At 40.0% G+C, this 19,874-nt stretch overlaps 1 protein-coding gene across 5 annotated transcripts in view; it reads left to right on the top strand.

Moving 5' to 3' along the window:
* MTUS1 (microtubule associated scaffold protein 1) overlaps positions 1–19,874 on the top strand; it is a 206,426-nt gene that overhangs the window by 28,051 nt on the left and 158,501 nt on the right. For 4 of the 5 annotated variants that reach the window (XM_030564301.1, XM_030564297.1, XM_030564300.1 and 1 more), the window contains exon 2: positions 16,462–18,805. In XM_030564301.1, coding sequence (XP_030420161.1) covers positions 16,661–18,805 — 2,145 coding nt within the window. In that variant the 5' untranslated portion in view covers positions 16,462–16,660. Of the gene's footprint in view, positions 1–791; positions 804–16,461; positions 18,806–19,874 lie in introns of those variants that run through there. The other variant, XM_030564299.1, reaches the window with a different exon arrangement.

The following is a 19,874-nucleotide window of genomic DNA, read 5'->3' as shown; positions in this document are numbered from 1 at the left end:
TGGGGTAAAAACATAAAAACAGCTGTACTGGGTCAGATCAATCATCCATCAGGCCCAGTGTCCTGTCTTCAACAGTGGCCAATGCCAGATGCGTCAGAGGGAATGAATGGAACAGGGCAATTATCAAGGGATCCATTCCCTGTCATCCACTCCCAGCTTCTAGCAATCAGAGGCTAGAGACAGCCAGAGAATGGGGTTATGTATCTGACCATCTTGGCAAATAGCCATTGATGGACCTACAGGTGCTCCCCGATTTACATAAGCGTTCTATTGTGGAACGCCTTGCATAACTCTAATTTTGGGTAAGTCGGAAACGCATACCCGACCATTATGCCGCCAAAAAAGTCCAAACTTTCTAGCTTACGGCACTTATGGAACTTTTTCCGTAAATGTGGATTTGTGTAAATCGGGTTTGCATAACCCAGGGAGTGTCTGTATCTTCCGAGGTTTTACAGGTTTTCCATTAGGAAAAGAAACTCAGTCTGATTGGTCTTGCATGTGGCCTGTGTGTGTGTAGGGGCTCCTATTGTTTCAGCTACTTTTACTCCTGAAAAGAGCTTAACTGCCTCTTTCATTTAGTCTGAATGAAGAGCAGTTTTCATGCTCATCAGCTTCAATGAAGTTTTGCCCAAGCCCCAGCCTATTACTAGTCAAATTATTCAGTGAGAGAACTTGCAAATAATCCAATTTAATTTATGATCAACACACTCTGCCCTGAGCAATGGTGGTGGGGAGAGAACATGGAGCAGAACTTAACAGCAGCTCTGCCTGGGCTAAATCCTGAAGAGTTCTGGAAGGGGAAGGTAACTGGGTAGATGGTTTGTGACTATTGGCTCTGCTGTAGAGAAAGTGGTTGCTGAGGGTTTGGGGGAGGGGTTCTAGGTGGATCATGGTGCAGCTGGCAGCAGGAAGGAGAGCTTGGGACCAGGTGAGGTCTTTCACCTGTGCTGCTGCCCAGAGCTTTATCCTCAATTGCCATCACTCAGCTGCTCATGCCTGGCTCTGATCCAGCAGGGAGAGGAAGTGCATCAGCAGTCTCTAGCAGCCAAAAAGTGCAACTTCAGGTAAATGTCTTCAGCTTTCCTCCACCTTAACTTGCTGTGTAACATTGCAGCTGAGAAGTGGGAATACATAACTGGACTGCCAAATCCTCATCTGCCACATGAAATGCATATGTGGCAGTCCTACCTTAATTTGGGAGGGGACTAATGACTCAGCATTCATCAGAGGGAGCCAATAACTTGAAATCCAATTTCCTGCCCATCCAAATAATCTGAGTTCATTGTCCTCATGGACATGTTGCAAGGTCATTCTATCCAATCAGGATATTGGGGAGGCAGTGGATTGATATCTGGGAGCTGCTGGTGTGCTTACTGCTGTTATAATTTATCAAGGTCACCGAGGCACTTTTTTGCATAATTCTGTTTAAAATCTGGAGTGACACTTGATGGCTTCCTATGACCGCAAATTTAAGGGACACTAACAGTAACTTCCATTTTTACTTATTTAAAAGCCAAGGCAAATTAATGAAAACATTTGTTTAAAAACAAACCAGTGGAAATTTTTCCTGAAATGTCAAACCTTAAAGATTGCAAATTTCTGTTGTTGTATGAGAACCTGAAAGTTAAAATATCAATACTGAGCATTGCTTGTCTTGGGCAAGTACCAGCTAAACAAATGTAAAAGGCTAGTCTACTTGTGTGATGATTAGACTGTTCTGCAAAAATCTGATGTAAATACGTAAGTGAAGCTTGTACTTCAGAAGTGTATATTGAATTGGTTATTTTTAAATCTTATTCTGGTATATTAATAATGCCTTTTGTTCTGTTGTGTGGTGGTGTTGGTGTTCAAGCTATTACTTCAGTTACCATAGATGCTGTCACCTCTCTAATGACAGGCTTAGAGCATCTGCCTCCACTGTTTGTTTCGTTCACAACGATGGAAAGGCTTTACCTATGCTTTATTATAACAGCTATATTATTAAGTATGCTGGTTCTTACATCTTGTACGCGGTAGATACTTGTCAAGTGCTCTGCTTTTTTAGGTTACGTACTTGGTGTCATCTTTAGTATTGAACTAGCAAATTTTGTCATATTCAAAATTTCTTGTATAAAACAAATTTACTTACCCTTATGTATCTAAGTGACATCATGTTGCCCTGTGGTGGGATACATTTGATTGGTTCTTCATGATCATCACCACTCCCATAACCACACTGGTCATTGGGGCACCATCTTCGATGAGCATCCACCCCCCTGATGATTGTGTCAGTGCGTGAGTCTCCGCGAAGTCCATTCCTGTCCACTCTTATGTTGTCAATCCATCTATTCTTCTGTCTACCTCTTCTTTCCCTGTACTGTCCCTTGGAGGATGATCTTGGATAGGCAGATGATCTTGTTATATGGCTGTACCGCTTCAGCTCGTGTTTCTTCACAGTCGTAAGGAGATCTTCATATGACCCAGCACATTGGGGAGTGATGTTGCAGGCCTTTTTGTTAGTGACATGGTCAAAGTAGGAGATGCCCAGGATTTTATGTAAGCATCTCATCTCTACTACATATATTTTCCATTCAAGTTCTGCCGTAAGGGTCAATGTCTTGCACGCATACAGAAAAATGAAGATGACTAATGCGTGCAGCAGTTTCAGTTTGGATTCCAGGGAAATGTTGTTGTTCCTCCAAATTGGCTTTAGTATTGCCACTGCTGCTGTTTGATTGGTTAACCTACCCTAAACAGTGGACCTACTGTTTTGATATGGCATTAAAGTTGTGGTGGTTATGATACTTAGATTTAGAATAGCCTTTACTTTTTTTGTTAGAAACTACTTTAACAGGTGGACCTATTGAATGTATTCTTCTGACTACACATACCAGTAGTCAACATACAAATAAAGCTGAATAGTGAGGCATGTTCTGTTTAATTTTGGCATATAAAAGAGAGCACACAGCAGGTCTTATTTAGCAGGCCTGTATTGCAATGCAGCATCCAAATAGGTGCTACATCTCTCTTCTAATCTATTTTTATTCAAGATAACTGTGCACCAGTCTTTGGTGTGACATTTAAAAAAAAAAAAACCAAAAAAACCAAAACAGAGTATAATGTACCAACTGCTCCACATATTTTTTTCAACAAAAAGTAGAAAATAAGTACTAGTTCATGGAATGGTCTGGTTTTAGTAGAGCATTTTAGCTTAAACAACTAGATTTTCTAATTTACTGGAATGTTAATACTTATTGAAGTTAGTATCTTACTATGTAGTCTACAGCAAGTTCTTAAGGCATTTAATCTAAGTTAGAAATAGACCAGTAAAGACAGTAATAAACATATTTTTCTTTTCTCTGCTTTAATGTATTTAAAGTTGGCTATGTTCAAGTACTACTATAACTAGCGTAACATACGCTACCTGCTCTGTGGAATGATGGCTGTAATGAAGTGAAAGTTTTAGTTTAATAAAGCTGAAGGGCAAACAATGTGCCAACTTGAATCTTTAAACTTTCTCTGTCTCCCAAACAGTAATGTAACAGGTATGCTAAAAAAAGCTTTCTATATATTGCTTAAATCCAGTCATAAGATGAGGAGGTATTTGTATACATAGACACAGACTATCATAATGGGGTGGGACACAAACCAGATATTGCATATGACATAATAGTCAAGAACTGGTGATGGGGGGCAAACCATTAGCAGACATGAAAAATCCCTTAGGAATTGAGAGCTGGGGGAGAACGGGACAGAGTTGTGCCTGCTTGAGACTGAAAGTAGGATGAAAATAAATCTGAATATGTGAACTTGAGCATGCTAAATGGGCATGTAAGGTGGTTGGTTTGTTTGTTTGTAGTAGAGGGGCCCCTAATACTATAACTTTGCATTCTCCCCGATAGGCATCTAGGCTCTTGCACTTCTGACGTAAGGAACTATAAATGTTTCAATGAACTGCCGTAAAAATCCTCCCCAAAATACTTTATCAGAGTGAAGAGAAACTTGTGCATGTGAGGAAGAGAGAGAAGCTTGTTAATATCTTAACTTTGGCTAAACTTGCCAAATCCTAAAATGTCAGATGGAAAAAGCCACTCACCAGTAGCAAATAGGAACCTTTCTCCAGCATGTGTACGAGGAATCAACTTCTTTTGTATGGCTTAACTACAAATTTATATCTAAGTTAGATAGCCAGCACGTTGCTGCAGCAGTGAGCTGGTGAATGTCCTTCAGGCTCCTGGCAAAAGAACGAAGGGGACATTCAGATGTTATGTGCTTGATCATTTGTGCCTGGTTACCACAGTCACATACAGGTATTTGCCTCGTTTTCCATTTAAAGAGCATTTGTCCATGTCTCCCATGAGATGTCCTGGTGCAGTTCAATCTGCCCCAGTCTTTCTGATATAAATCAAAACTCGGTGGTTCCTCAACAGGATCAATGATGAGCTGTTTGTTTTGAGTGGTCAAAGTGCTCCATGTGAGACGGTGATGCGGTTCCATAGAGGGTGGTTGGATTTTAATCTCATCTGTGGTGGGTTCTGCAGGTCCTGATGCACTGGGATCCTTGTATTTGCGTTAACATAATTATGAAAGCAAGATGTCTGAGCAGCTCTTCTAATCTGTGGAGGCTGGATGTGCGATACAGCTGGGAGCCAGCCAACTGGAGTAGATTTGACCATCCCCAACACTATGCACGTAGTTAGCTTTATTGAGTTGAGTGTCAAGGAATTTAGTGTGACTGCTATGAGACCATACTGGTGCATGATACTCAGCTGCAGAGTATACCAAGGCAATTGTGGTTTGTATGGTCCATGGACTGTTTCAGCCTATTTTCTGATAAGCGTGACACAAGACTTGACCTTATCACAGGTGTTCTCGAGATATTGTCATAAGGTCAAACTCCTGTCCAATGTATTGCCAAGATGCTTTGGATTAGCTTTGTGGCTGACACTCTCACCGCAGAACTGCACATCAAGTTTGGTATTAGCCATTTTATTATTCAAGTGGAAAGTAGTTACACTGTGTGTGTGTTTGTTTTTATAATATATATAATATAAGGCCTAAGTTTCCAGCATTGGAAATAATCGGCCATTGTACTAAGATCTCTGGCTAGGTTGCAGCTAGTGGTATGGAGGCTTGGGCAATATCATCTGCCTACATGAATTTCCTTGGCTCCATCGCTGGTATGTCCATGATGTATAGATTAAAAAGTGTTGGGGCCAGGACAGAGCTCTGAGGGATGCCCAAGTTAAGAGTTCTTGTTCTACTGATCTGACCATTTAAGGTATACCTTAAAGTGGCAGTCTCCAGTCATTGCTGCCAAGAGGCTTATCATTTGCCGGCAGTAAATAACGCAGGAGACCTTGAAGAGGAGGCCCTGTCTCCAGACAGTGTCATATGCTGAGGACGGATCAACAATGGCAGTTCCTGTCTTCAAATTACATTGGAATCCTGCTTCAGCGTGGCTGGAAAGTGAAGCTACTTGGTCACAACAGTTCCTCTTCGGGTGATATCCTGCTTGCTTTGCTGGGAGGATGTCTTCAATATTAGACGGATGGAGGAGTAGTGCCCATTCCATGAGCTTGTTGGTGGTTGAGAGGAGAGACATGAGTGGTAGCTGGCTGCATCCTCCAGGGGTTTCCCAGGCTTCAGTAGGGCAATCACTGCTGCAGGTCGGCAGCTTGTTGGCACTTCTGATTCTATGAACAACAGCCATTCCTGTCACCGTTTTACAGACCTCCCAGTAAACATAGGAATCAACTGATGCAGAGTGTTAATAGTTAATAGTGGAAAGCCACAGTTCTTGCCTTTGTGGTTGTGAAGGTAACACTGAATCAGTGCAAATGGTTTTCAGTGCCTCTGCTACATCCTCTGCATGTTAATGAATTTTGCAGGAAATTTGTCAATTAAAGAGCTCAAAGAGTGAATTAAGAGTCTTGACTTTTATTTGCAGAATTCAATGCATGTTCTAGAGTGCAAAATTGAGGAGTTTGTATGCTCTGTAGTCTGAAGCATATGAGAGAAGAGAAGTAATTCAGGCCATGTCTACATCTAAAATTTTGCAGCGCTGGTTGTTACAGCTGTATTAGTACAGCTGTATAGGGCCAGCGCTGCAGAGTGGCCACACTTACAGCAACCAGCGCTGCAAGTGGTGTTAGATGTGGCCACACTGCAGCGCTGTTGGGCGGCTTCAAGGGGGGTTTGGGGAACGCGAGAGCAAACCGGGAAAGGAGACCAGCTTTGCCGCGGTTTGCTCTCGCGTTCCCCGAACCACTCTGCAAACCGCAGGGAAGGAGACCTGCTTGTTTGGGGAACGAGAGAGCAAACCGGGAAAGGAGACCAGCTTCGCTGCGGTTTGCTCTCGCGTTCCCCGAACCACTCTGCAAACCGCAGGGAAGGAGACCTGCTTGCTCGGGGAACGCGAGAGCAAACCGGGAAAGGAGACCAGCTTCCCCGCGGTTTGCTCTCGCGTTCCCTGAACCACTCTGCAAACCTCAGGGAAGGAGACCTGCTTGCTCGGGGTTCGGGGAACGCGAGAGCAAGCTGGGGAAGGAGACCAGTTTGATTACCAGAGGCTTCCTCAGGTATGCTGGGATACCTGCTTATTCCACGGAGGTCAAGAAAAGCGCTGGTAAGTGTCTATACTTGATTACCAGCGCTGGATCACCAGCGCTGGATCCTCTACACCCGAGACAAAACGGGAGTACGGCCAGCGCTGCAAACAGGGAGTTGCAGCGCTGGTGGTGCCCTGCAGATGTGTACACCTCCTAAGTTGCAGCGCTGTAACTCCCTCACCAGCGCTGCAACTTTCTGATGTAGACAAGCCCTCAGTGAGCACTCTGCTGGAGAGCAAGGGGAGTTGACTGAGAGAGGCATACCTTGTTTACATATTAAATGCAGATAACTAAATTATATCCCAATGTCTCCAAACTAAGTTTTGTACTTGGGTAATATACTAAATATCACACCTCTTCTTCGGAACCACCTGGACGATGACTGGGTATGGGATCACCCTGATGAAGACTGATGCTTGCTGAGATTGGGTAAGAGGACCTATAGAGAGCTGAAGTTTTAGGGGAGGAGACTACATTTCTGGTTTGCTACTGGGAATACTTTGCTGGGTGAGAGAGATTGTCGTGGTTATTTTAAGCTACTGATACCTTTGTACCTTACAGTTCTCCGCTCAGCTCTAATTGCCTTATGTGGGTAGAGCTCAGCAGCAGTTTGTCATTTGGCCTGTGGCAAGTAGAATGCAGCTCCCAGCAGCAGTTCTGTTCATTTGGCCAGCAGCAAGCAGAGCAAAGAGGCAGGTGGGTGCACTACAGCTCCAGCAGGACTGCAGCAGACTGAGAAGAGTTGTGTGGACTAGATAGGAGTGGAGGAATTGATAACATCAGTCTACACTGGTCTGCAGGCTCTGGTGAGGCCTTCCTCTCCCAGTTGCTGAAACCATTATAGCAGGACAGGCAGTAGAGCCTGAGAAGCTGCCAAAAAAACTGGGACCCTAATTTTCCTGGGACTTCTGGAACCACAGACTGAGTGGGGGCTAGGAGGCAGCAAAACTACATCAGCCACTCCTGGTCCAATTGTTTGGAGCTGTGACTTGTGCACTCTATGGTAGTAGGTGGTAGAAAATGTTATATTGCAGGCAAGGCTGTCTGTATCCAGGGCAAAAATTCAGGCCAACTGGCTAAGCTGACATGCCCTGTAAGCAGAGGAATGGGAATAAGATCAGAAGATCCTCAATAGGCTAACAAGTGGTCCCTCCCTTAGGGAGGCCCCCTTGCTATCGGTTCCAACAGGAAATTAGCCAAGCTTTCTTCCCAGCACTTGCATGGAAAGTTGAGCACTGTCAGTTCTCTGGCCAGGCTTTTTGGCTTATATGTTGCCCTTTTCTCTCATGTCCAAGGGGGCTAGAAAGATAATTCAGTACCAAACAACAGTAGTGCTCTGGCCCAGATACTGGTTTCCTTCAGGCTATTAGGATCTCATTTGTCAGAGTGCCTGAAACCTGAGCAATCTTTCACTTGTATGAATTCTGTTCCAAGGGGTGAGTAAGTTCTTAGCTCAGATCCAAGAAGCCTTCAAATGACTCATAAAATAGTTTGGACAATGTGGTGTGTATGAAAGAAACTAAATACCATATGCCTTAAGGATATAAATGTCAAATTTTAATTCTACTTAACTTCATCCTATCTCAGGTCTAAAGGATGCAGCAATGGTGAAATGTGGAGTGTTGACATCTTGTTCCCACTAATACAGAATTGAATTTCTTCTAGTGGTAGAAATAGGAGAATCTTTCATCTTTCTGACTTCACTCAACCACTTCTTAATAAACTCACCTTCTTAATTTCTTGGGCAATAGCATGTCTAGCTGAGTTGATCTGGCCTGGGGCACTTGAGTCATCAGTAGGGTGACCAGATAGCAAGTGTGGGGAAAAAAGGTACCCCTTTTTTGGGGAGGGGAGGAAGGAGGAAAGTTTTTTTCATATGTATATATGACACCGCCCTAATACTGGGATGGTCCCAATAATATCTGGACATCTGGTCACCAGTCACTTTAAAAGTAGGTAGGTAAACAAAGGGTTACATAAGGATAACCATGTTGTCCAAACAATCACTATACTACTGCTACTTATAACTCATAATTTTATTCATAAGCCTTGGAAATCTAGCTGGTGCAATCATGTCTTGCAAAGGCATATTTTTAACCAACATAAACCTCAAAGTCTTCCAAGAATTAGTAAGATGCAGACAGCTTTGTCATTAATAAGAAAATGGCATAAAGTTCCAAGGATTTCACTGAATCCAGTTGCTGCAAATGAGTGAATTATTTGATTTGGGAGTGAGGATGAAAACTAACTGAAGCTCTATTTCTTTTAACCCGGGGAAGACAAACCAAAAAGATGTCAGAGAGCTGTCACCTATTAATGATATTGGCAACTTAGTTGGAGTCAGTCTTGTTGGATTGTTGTATCTTCCAGTGTGTATGGATTATGGCAATGAGTGCCTATTTGCTTGCTCTCAGAAAACAACTTTTATCATCTTAGTATGTGGACCTTGCCATAGTTTTTCATGCTTTTTTTTATTCATAGTAATCCAGTCATGAGTTAACAGCTAAAGTTCACATTATTCAGCTTCTTTAGAACATGGCTGCCCACTTAAGTGGCACATCATACAGACAGCACATGGCATTTGTGTATGATAACCTGCACTTGCTTTGAATCATTCTTCAATTGAAGTCAAAGGAGTGTTCTAGCTCTGACATTCAGGGCATGCAACACAGTGAAGTGATGGCGGGGGTGGGGAGTGAGTGGGGTTATGGGTGTTTAATTTATGCTCCATTGGAAGCTGTTGACAGCCAAGTGCTTTGAATAGAATAACTTGAGAAGCAAAAACTTGAATGTGAACCTTGTATGGCTTTTAAGGTATAGGAAAGCCTAGAATTCTGACCTAGAGGCTGGATAAACTGGAAATGGTAAGTGATTTAATAGTTGGCGTCACTTGTTGCAAAACAACAAGCAACGTTTATTTTAATGTATAATTTTTAGAAAATTCTTCTCCCTGGATCTAGTTGCTTAAAGTAATTGAAATAGATACCGATGCAACTATTTGCCTATTAAAATACAAATTCCAATTATCCTTTGGTAGCACAGCACAGGGTTTTCTAGGCACTTCAGGTAATCGAGAAATAGTCTTGTTAGACCTTAACTTTTTTTAGACCTTCAGTATAAAGTCTGCATGTAATGCACACCACAAGACTGCAGTTCCTCTAGTTCCCCAGGGCACTCTTCTCCATTCAGGGTTTTATCCCCTTGAACTGAGAGGGAACTACATTCAACTAGCAAACGTTAAGACATGATTCCAGAAGGCTGAACTTCTAGGCCAATTCTGAATCATATGGGTGAGACACAAACACAACCTCCACCTGGCATAGTGTTGAGTGATCTATACCCAGCTTCTTTCTTTACAAGAATCCACTGGAATTTTAGCCCTTGGAAGACTGCAGACAGGCTATCAGCATTCACTAAACTAGCAGTATGGAGAATCTGTTTTAGGGCTAGAGCAGTGTTGTCAGGCAGCTTCATGCTGTCACAAAATAAATTGGGCTGTAACTTTAGAACTGCTCTGTACAACTTTGATAAAATACAATATCTTTTTATTTAGGTAGTTCATCTTCTTGCCCTGGGATGTGCTAGATAGTACTATACCATACTTGACAGACTCTCCTTGTTTTGGGGAGTGAGTAAAATAGTGTTTTGTTTGGTTTTTCCTCCAATGAGATGTTGTGATCAGGGGCTAGTGTGCTATTATTCCATGGTCATGGAATAAGCTTCAGAATTTACCTCTTGCTTTAGAATTTTTCCACTTTTTCCTGAACAGTGTAACTGATGCATTGTATTCCACAGTTTAGAGTCTGCAGCTATCCCATTACACCCTTTATGTTTTAGCTTGAAAGATGAATATTGCAGTATCAACACTATTTCACTACTTTTCACTTTAGCTGAATGTTTCTGCTAAAATATTTCTCAGTCTCAAGCAACCTACCACACCTGCTTGGATGCTAAAAGCCTCAACTGCTCACCAATTTGTGAAAACCTGCAGCCTCTTCTTGCAACTTCTTTGATGCAGTTATGCTAGCCTCTTGTGTTCACAATGTATAAAACAGAACTTTGTCAAAATATACAGGAACTATTGCAATGATGTCACCTTCATATTTAATCAATGAACACTTAAATTTCCAATTTGAGAGGTTCCAGCAAATCTTCAATCTTTTGCATCAAAATACAGCAAGATTGCTGGATTAGTGGCAAAAGTTAGTTTTTCCCCTCAGTATGGTGGTGGTCTTTCTGGAGTGATAACTTCTTTTGTACTGGCCATATCTTTTTAAAGATCACAATGGGACATCCTATGGATCCTACAGTTTAATTCATACCACGTAAAGGATACATTAGTAAGAAGTCTTATTCCATATTGCATTTTTGAGTCATTAGAGACTCTGCCCCAGCCTACTTGACTTCTCTCTTTCAGGCAAGAATCAAATAAACTGTTATATTAATCTATAATGCTAAATAGTAATACTGCATTTATTTTATTCCATTATATTGTAAATTAAAGTTGATAATCCAGACTCTGTAAAGACTGGATGTCTTTCTAAAATGTATGCTGTAGTTCAACCCCATAAATTCTGCTAGTTGTGTTTATTAGTGGGTGAAGTTCTATGGTCTGCTATATACAAGAGGTCAGTAAATGATTGCCTTAATCTATGAAATTGCATTAACTGAAGCCAGTGTGTTTCGCCAAGCTCTATGCTGCTGTGCTGACACTATACATTACTATTGGATTACATAGTGGTCTGTACTGTAGGTTGGGGGGTAGGAGGGTAAGGGCATATAATTCAAGAAAGAGGGGATTCCACACAAGAATGTGGTAATGCTAAGAGTTTCAGGGACATGACTTGATGTTAACTGACTTTTAACACCCATTGTTTGTAGTGCAAAACATACTATGCAATTATGATCTGTTTTTCTGATTGTAAAGTAGAAATTCTAGTACTATGAATGTTTGCATTAGACAGCTAAGGCCACAATTCTGCCTTGATTTCCAAATCTAATGGCATCGTTTCAAGCTTATGCCTTGGAAAATTAAAATCTTTTTCTGGGAGTCATGAATAGCTTGTGCTACTTGAATGACACTCTCTAGGCTCTCTTTCCTTGCCTGCAACCTGGTGGTGGTGGCGCCTTCTGTGCTGTTCCCTAAGTTTATATTCCTGTGTTATGTATTCTCCTTAACAGTCTCTTATGCAAAGTCTTAAACTTGTCAGTCAAGAGGAGACTTGTAGCAGGCAGCAGCTCCCACCTGTTGAGGAGCATATGTCATCAAACAAGAAGTGTCCCTGCAGTCATTTCAATTTCACTGAGGAGATCTCCCATGTGAGTGGGAGTTAGCATTTATTCAGACATCCTTCATACTTTGTAGGGCTTCAGAGGAGAGATCCTTGTTGCTGCTCTCCTTCCCCATGGTCCACTATAGAAGAGGGGACCTTAGACAATGCCTCCGATCTGGCTTTTGTTGAAGACATAGGGACCCCTTCTCCTGACAGAGGCCCTCTACTCATCCAAAAGGAAAAACAAGAAGTACTTTAACTCACCTTGAATAGGATGAGAAGCAAGTGGGACATGTTTGGAGGAATTTTGTGATGAGTAGAATACTGAGGAGTGGGAAGAACCAAGTGAATGGGGCAGGAAGAGCTAATTGAGAAGGGGTTAGGATAGATCAAGTATCCCAACTAACTTGACAATATTAAAGGGAAAAATCAATAGGGAAAGATTTGCATTAAACAAGCTGAAAAGACAGAAATAGAAATGTCCTTCAAGGCAAAAATGACTTGTACAGTATTTTTTTTCCAAGTTTTAAACACATAGTAAAAACGTTCCAAGAAATGAAGAGTGGAAAAACAGACAAAGAAGCTATCAGCTCCCATGTAAACAAAAAGACAGCTGTCTCATGAGCACCAAAACTTCCTTCTTTCTCCATTAATGAACTACTAGTTGAAAGAGATTGGGGTGGAGGTGGGGGATGTAGAATATTTGTTTGAAAATAGAGGAAAACAAAGTGCTTGTGCCTGATCTTAGTTGTTATGTAAGTGTTGGGATGTATAGGCAAATGGCTGGCATTGGTTTCTTTTCCTACAAAGCTAATCAAGGCAACTTCTGTTAGCGCACAAAATAAATCACTGCTTAATGTGACTCGGTATTGACTCTGTATTTACAGTAACACTGGTACAACAGTACTAGAAAGTACGGCATTTTAAGTTGACTCAATACCATATTATTTGATACTACCATATGCCTTGGCTCCTAGGCAAGTCCATTGTGTCCATCAACTTGAGTGCTGGCTCTTGCCTCTCTAAGCTTCATCCCTTGCAAAAGAGAGGGTATAGGAAACACTGGCTTCTGAATGAGTGGCTACAGGAGTCTTAGGAAAAGTAGCCAGGGGTCTCAAGATGCAATATTGGAAATCAAGGCCAGCCCAAACAGGGAGAATCTAGAAGAGGGATTTCCGAACAGATGTCATGCATGGTTGGTTGGTCAGACTTATCGGTTCAAAAAGGAGTCATTTTAATTTCATCCTATCCTAGTTATATCCTGAACTACATTTAATTCTTTCCTTTCCTTCATCTTCACAGCCTTCAAATGTAATAATTTATGTTGCCCATACCCTTGGCAGATTTGACATCTCATAATCTGAAAATGATTGAATGTATAAATGTACACCTCTGAATTAAGGGAAATAGAGAGTCAACTTGTTCTAGTATCTGGTTCCGTCACAATATTCAACTCTTAGGGTACATCTGTGTAGGTAAGCATACCTAAGCTAGCTGTAATCTAGCACAATGAAGATTTGTATTGATTCAGCTAGCTTGCATTAAAGCTACACTGCCATATCTCCTCTAGTGTTGATAAACATAGGTAGATTAAAGTTAACAAGTGCACACTGCCTCTGCCCCTGCCCCTGCCCAGAGCGCTGGCTTTGCAGCCCCCATTGGCCGGGAACAATTTATGAAGGGTTTTGGTGGATTCTCCATCACTGGCAATTTTTAAATCAAGATTGGATGTCTTTCTAAAATGTGTTCTAAGAATTATTTTGGCAAGTTCTACAGTTTGTTACACAGGAAGTCAGAGTAGATGATCAGTCATACCTGCTGGCCCTAGAATTTACAAATCTACAATAGGCCACGTATGTGCAGTTATGTACTATTTTTGTATACTTTAAAAACTTGATCAGTTGCCACTTTGTAACACCAACTGCTACATGAATGGAGCTGCTATTGACGGCCTGGAACATGGGCTTACATAACTGTTACAAGTGAGACAAACTTACCAGAGCTGAATGAGAAACTCAGTGTACTTTTTTAAATTTAAAAATGTAAATTTGTCAAAACTTTTTTTTGTGGGAACATACTAGTTTCAATTAAACATTTTTGCCAGGAAATAATTAAATATTATTGTAGTAGGGACTTGAACGTGGGTGTCCCAGATTCCAGGTGACTATACCAACCACAAGGCTCTTAACCTGAGACCTCTTGAAGTTTTTCAGTTACATTCTGATGAGGAATGCAAGCTTATTTTACATTTCTGAAAGACAGGAAATGTTTCCTGTTCAGCTCTACTCATCATAGTCTGCCTTTCAATACACTGTTTTAGTTTCATTCAACGGTGCATTGGATCTCAAAGAATTAATTTCTGCACAGATACACAGAAGTTATTTGTGTGCTGTTTTACTTAAGTCAGTTTAATCTCGTTTCCTATGACTTCAGCATTAAACTGGTTGAATTGGATATGGTCATATACTGACTACATTGTCTAGCAGATTTCCTGTTTAATAAAGTTAGAATGCAAAATAATCACTCAGTGCACTTGTAAATTAAGACAGTAAAATAAAATGCATACATGCTTTACCAAATACATTTTTTAGGACTATATCTTGTCTAACTTTTGTGTGGATATTTACAGCAAGCACTAGTTAATACTGTCATTTAAGGTTATCTATGCATTTCTGATATGACCTTTTCAGTCACTTCAAACTCGGTTGGTCTGAAAACGTCACATCTTGTAGCCGAGTGTCAACTCTCACTAAATGTTGCAGCGAAAACAGCTCAGTCTCTGAGAGTGGAAAGAACACCTTTATAGGAAATAACATAAATCTTCATAGTTCTAATCAGAATTCGCTGGAAAGGGTAGATACTTATGAGTGAAATTGTTTTCTTATGATATCTCAGAAGACCAGTTTTGATATGATGAATGAGTATTTGAAAAGCATCCTTCATGCATGAATGTAAATGTTACTACTGTAAACTGTAAAAGGGTTATTCATCAGCAATTGACCAACTTTACTCAGGACTAGCATGCATAATTAACTGACTGTGCAATGACCACTTCTTCTGTTGGACCCCTGTGGTTCTAGTCAAATAGCTACCAAAAAAAAAAATCCATAACTGGATCTAAAATTAAGATTGCACGGACAGGTAAGCATTCAAATCAGGAAATAACTTTGTTTTGCTATATGATCTTAAAGTACATGATTGCATGCAATATTTTTGAAGTAAAAACTGTTTTTATAGTTTAGTAAGGTGTCCTGCAAATTATGCAGGCCAGGGTAGCCCTTACCTACTTCACTGTAACTATATTGTATGTGAGGTCTTTTATAGACTGCTATTCATGCTACACAATAGTAGATGCTAAGAATTTACATCAGCATGCTTATGTAAGTCTGTAATCTAGACTACAGTGTAGTCACAACACAGCACTGTAGTACAATTTACACACGGAGAAAACTTAAGTTTATGTATGCAACAATAATTTAGTCATTTGACTCAAGTGACTGACAGCTATGTAACCTTAAAATTCTCGACACTGCTTTTTTGATGAATTATATAAGCACCGCAGCTATCTTCTCATCTTATATTAATACTAATTATACTTTCAATGGTTGTGCAGTACTTGATTAACATGAGGACTTCTCCAAAGTCACATCTGTCAAAAAGGAGGGTATGTTCAAAAACTTTGATTGTCTGGGGGGGCAGGTGTAGAGTTACAACTCATGCTAACTCAGGTGACCTTCAGCATCCTGTAGAAACTTGCATACAGCAATTCTTAAAAGCCTTAAAAATAGGGCCCTACTAGTAGGGCCTCTCCTCAGAGCCTCTGTCCCTTGCTTTGCTCCTCTGTGCTTATGGTGACTATAAAGAAGTGAGAAAGGAAGGTCATAAGGACTTCTATCTTTTAGTCTCCTCCTTCCTCATAGCAGGTATTTTATACTGATTAGGTTGGGACATGCTTATAGCTCATTGCAGTACTGGTTGACAAGTTTTGACCTGAACCGTTTGGAACATCCTATAAAAAACTTGAGTGAGACTTGTGGTGGTTCAGAAATCTACAGCTCCTTGCTGAGAAATACTCACCATTGATGACTCTACTAAAATATTCAGCTGTATGAATCTTCAACAGAGGAGGCCTACGTACTACAGCTCTAAACAGCTGATCATTTTAAATGCAGAATAATAAAAATGAAGGATGTGTATAGGCAACATCTTCACTGATATTTGAATTAGCCAGTTTTGTTTTCTGGCTTCCAATTACCACACAGTTGCTTTTCAGTTTCAGAAAATATTGACACATTGTGGACAGGTACTTGACACTTTGTGTCCCCCTTTAAATGCAGGAGTGGTACTGGAGTTGTGGGGATAGTGAAAATGAGGGTTATAATCTAGATTTACTTGTTTAAAAAGTTTATTCTTTTGTTAGTAGATTCTCTGAACTGTTTATCTGGTAGGGCTGTTGAACTTTTCAATTTTGATTACTTTTTAAGGCAAAAGGATTTCCATTTGTAAAAATTACAAATTTTTCAAAAACTAAGCAGCCTATAAAATGTCTGGTATTAAATTCTGGTTCCGCTAACTTTCATGTCTTTTTTTAATTTTAGAATACATAAGGGGTTCAAGTTCTAGAACATTTATGGATATATGTGAAGAGCATGTAAGCAAGAAGAACTGAGTGTCCTACAACGAAACTGAACTGTTCTGGGGCCAAGCTTTGCATTCTCCAACACTCAGAAGAACCTATGTTTTCTAGAACTTTAAGTGAAAATAAGATGACAAAAGTTTTTTAAATTAAAACTAAGAATGAATGTTGAAAAATCAGAAAATAAGGCAAAGAATGGCTTGCAGTCTCCCTTATTTATCAGCGATGAAAATGGAAATAAATTTACATGTAACACAACTACACCACTCTCAATTAATCATACCACGAATATAAAAGGAAATTCAGCTAGCCAATGTAATAAAATGGCTGAGCATGAAGATAACATGGATTTTAAGGATGTAAATGATTTCACAACTATTTCTTTAAACCAGGAATGTATTGGAGCACTTGATCTACAAAAGACTGGGGGTGAATTTATCTGTAGGGGGGCTTCATTGAGCGATATTGATGCCACATGTGTGTCTTCTGCAACTGAAAAAACTTGTATTTATGTCTTGAAGCATAACTTAAAGGAACCAACCAGCATCCTAAAAGAGAACCTTGCTCTGAAAGGAGTGCAGAATCAAAGTACTGGCCAACCAGTGCCTTATAGACAGAATGATTGTAACTGTACAATGCACCTTACCTCTTTGGAATGCAGCAAAAACTCTGAAATCGAAAATGAAGTAGGTTTTGCTCATGTGGCATTAGGGGTCACTGGTGTCAATGAATCTCTTGATATGGTTAAAAACTTGGGGGGAACTATGGGAAGTGAAAACGAAGATGCATTTCTCCCACTGACATGCATCTCTTCTGATGAAATGCATATGAGAAAAAGTTTTGAGACAAGTAGCCCTGAAAAACCTCCTAATTCATCTGTGCTGGAAGCTTCAGGGGGCCCAAACACATCAAATAATTGTTCAGATTTGGTAGTACCACCTCTTGCTTCTCCAGATGTTGGAGGGGTTAGTGAACAGTCTTTAAAAGGCACCAATTATGTTGATGTAGCACCACAAAATAGAGAGTCCCAAGAAATGGAAATGCAGTCCTTAAAACTAGTTGCTGAATGGTTAGATTGTCACTCTAAGAATTCGGTGTCACCAGAGGATTTTAATATGGAGAAAGATTCAAAAAAGTATTTGCATAGCACACCTGAACATGCTGAAACTGACACATCTCCAACCAGGATGGTAATTAATTACTCTGTAAATGATTTATATGCTCTGCCAATACAGAGTTTTGATGTAGGTATAGACCAAGAACAGGTGGTAAACAAAGTGAGTGAACATTTAGCCAAAGAACAAAATGTCTCGGCTAAAAACACTGCTTTCCAAGATGTGCCCAGCTATTTTGCAGTGTCTGAACCAATACAAAGCAGTATACCAAAACCAGAAGGGACTGCTACAGCTGAGCTGAAATGTGAGGCAACTTTTGTGGTCTTCAGTCCAACAGCTGGTGAAACCAGTTCTGATTTATGTATTCCTATACCTATGACAGGATCAAAAAAACCAAGACTTTCTGTTTCAGCTTTGGCAGAAGCTGGAGATGGGCCTTCTAAATTGGGAAAGAATGATGCATTAATGAGAGGTTGCAACAGAAAGATTTCACTTAAAACTAGTTCTGAACAAATTGCAGTGAAACCAAAAAATCTGTCTCCTATCGTTTCAACAATAACCAAAGCTAGAAAAGCTGAGATTGTTAGCTTTCCAAAACCAAACTTTAAAAATGTGAAGCCAAAAGTTATATCAAGAGCTGTGTTACAGTCAAAAGATAATGCTTCATTAAAAATATCTCCGAGATCCCCTCAACTCTCTACTGCCTCGTCATCACCACTTTCTTCTCCAAGGCAATTGCCCTCATCCATCAAAGCATTGAGGGAAAAACATGACTTAAAGAGAGATACTAAAGCAGAAATACCAATGACTAAGCCTCATAAGCAACCTCTTAATAAACAGCTCTTTCATGGCCAAGTTGTACATGCTACAACTCATTCAAAGAATGCTTCTCACAAAATTCCAAAAACACTTTCAGTAAAGCAGACTTCAGAAGACATTGACAAAGCAAGCTCCTCCAATTCAACATCCTCCTTTGTTTCTGCTGCAGTTGTAACATGTGCACAGAACTCAAAAGGGAAATTGAATGAAAAAATGGAAAGCAAAAAGTTCTTGGCGCAGCCATGTGTAACAAGCACCTACTGGAATGGAGCTGAAAATGAGCAAAATTGCAATTTGGGAACTCTTTTGGAAACGGAAGAGCTAATAAAAGATCCAGCAAATGAAACATTTGAAGTTGACCCTTTTCCCTTGGTAAGTTTATGCATTTACAGTTGAATTAACTGATTTGCATGTGTTAAATCTGGAAACGTACGTTGTATAGCCCTGAATGGAAATTGAGATTTTTTTTTTTAATCTGTAAATCTCAATACAACCTTGACTATGGAGTTAGTTCTACCTCCATAATACTGAGGGAGAGGGAAAATCTTGAAAGGAATCCTGCCATCTCAGTTGTTTGCTAACTACTTAAAACATGCATCTACTTAACATTTTTTTTAAAGGATGTGTTCATCTGTTCAGCCTCAGCCCTGTTCTACTGCATGTAAAAAATACTCAGAATATGACTAGCAGGCATGGATTTTCAAAATGGTGTATGAGAATCTCTGATATAAGTGAAGTTCTGCAGTGTGACTTGTATGGAATCTTTTAAAAATACATCTTTATTTCTGTGCACTTCATTATGATGTGCACATTAACTTTTTGAGTATCTTCACACTCTAACATCTACCAAAATTTTAAATGAAAATTTATTTGGAATTTCAACCTCAAGATAAGTTTCTCATACCAGAAATTAAATTACTTGGTTATAAAATTAGATAATATCCAAATCAGGATAATTTATGGGAATTATGTAATCCATACTTTCATTGGATGCTTGGTGTACAAGAAGTTCAGGACACTCATAAACTAGCCAGAAGCAGGTATCTAAAACAAACCAGGAAAAAAAATCTTTTTTTGGACACACTTCATTGTTTAGAAGTGAGAGAGAGAGAGTCACTAGTTACACTATCTCAGCTAAACAAATATCAAGTCTAAAATGTACCCATCATGACTTCATTATCTCACTGATATTGAGTGTGTCTGCCTTTGTAATATTTGCCAGCATGAACCTATTGAATAAGTCAGGAGAGGTATAATCTAAGTAACTGACTAGGAGCCAGGAACTCTGGTCTAAGGTGAAATCCTGGCCCCATGGAAGTTGATGACAAAATTCCAATTGACTTCAATAATGCCAGGATTTCATCTATTGTCTCTTTAGTTTCTTATACTGAGACCATGTTATGGTTCAATTCCTTTGGTCTTTATTGTCATGAGTAAAACA

This window comes from Gopherus evgoodei, chromosome 5, assembly GCF_007399415.2.
Source record: "Gopherus evgoodei ecotype Sinaloan lineage chromosome 5, rGopEvg1_v1.p, whole genome shotgun sequence".
NCBI lineage: Eukaryota > Metazoa > Chordata > Testudines > Testudinidae > Gopherus > Gopherus evgoodei.
Note: the sequence above shows the minus strand (reverse complement) of the source record. Positions and strands in the feature narration are given on the sequence as shown.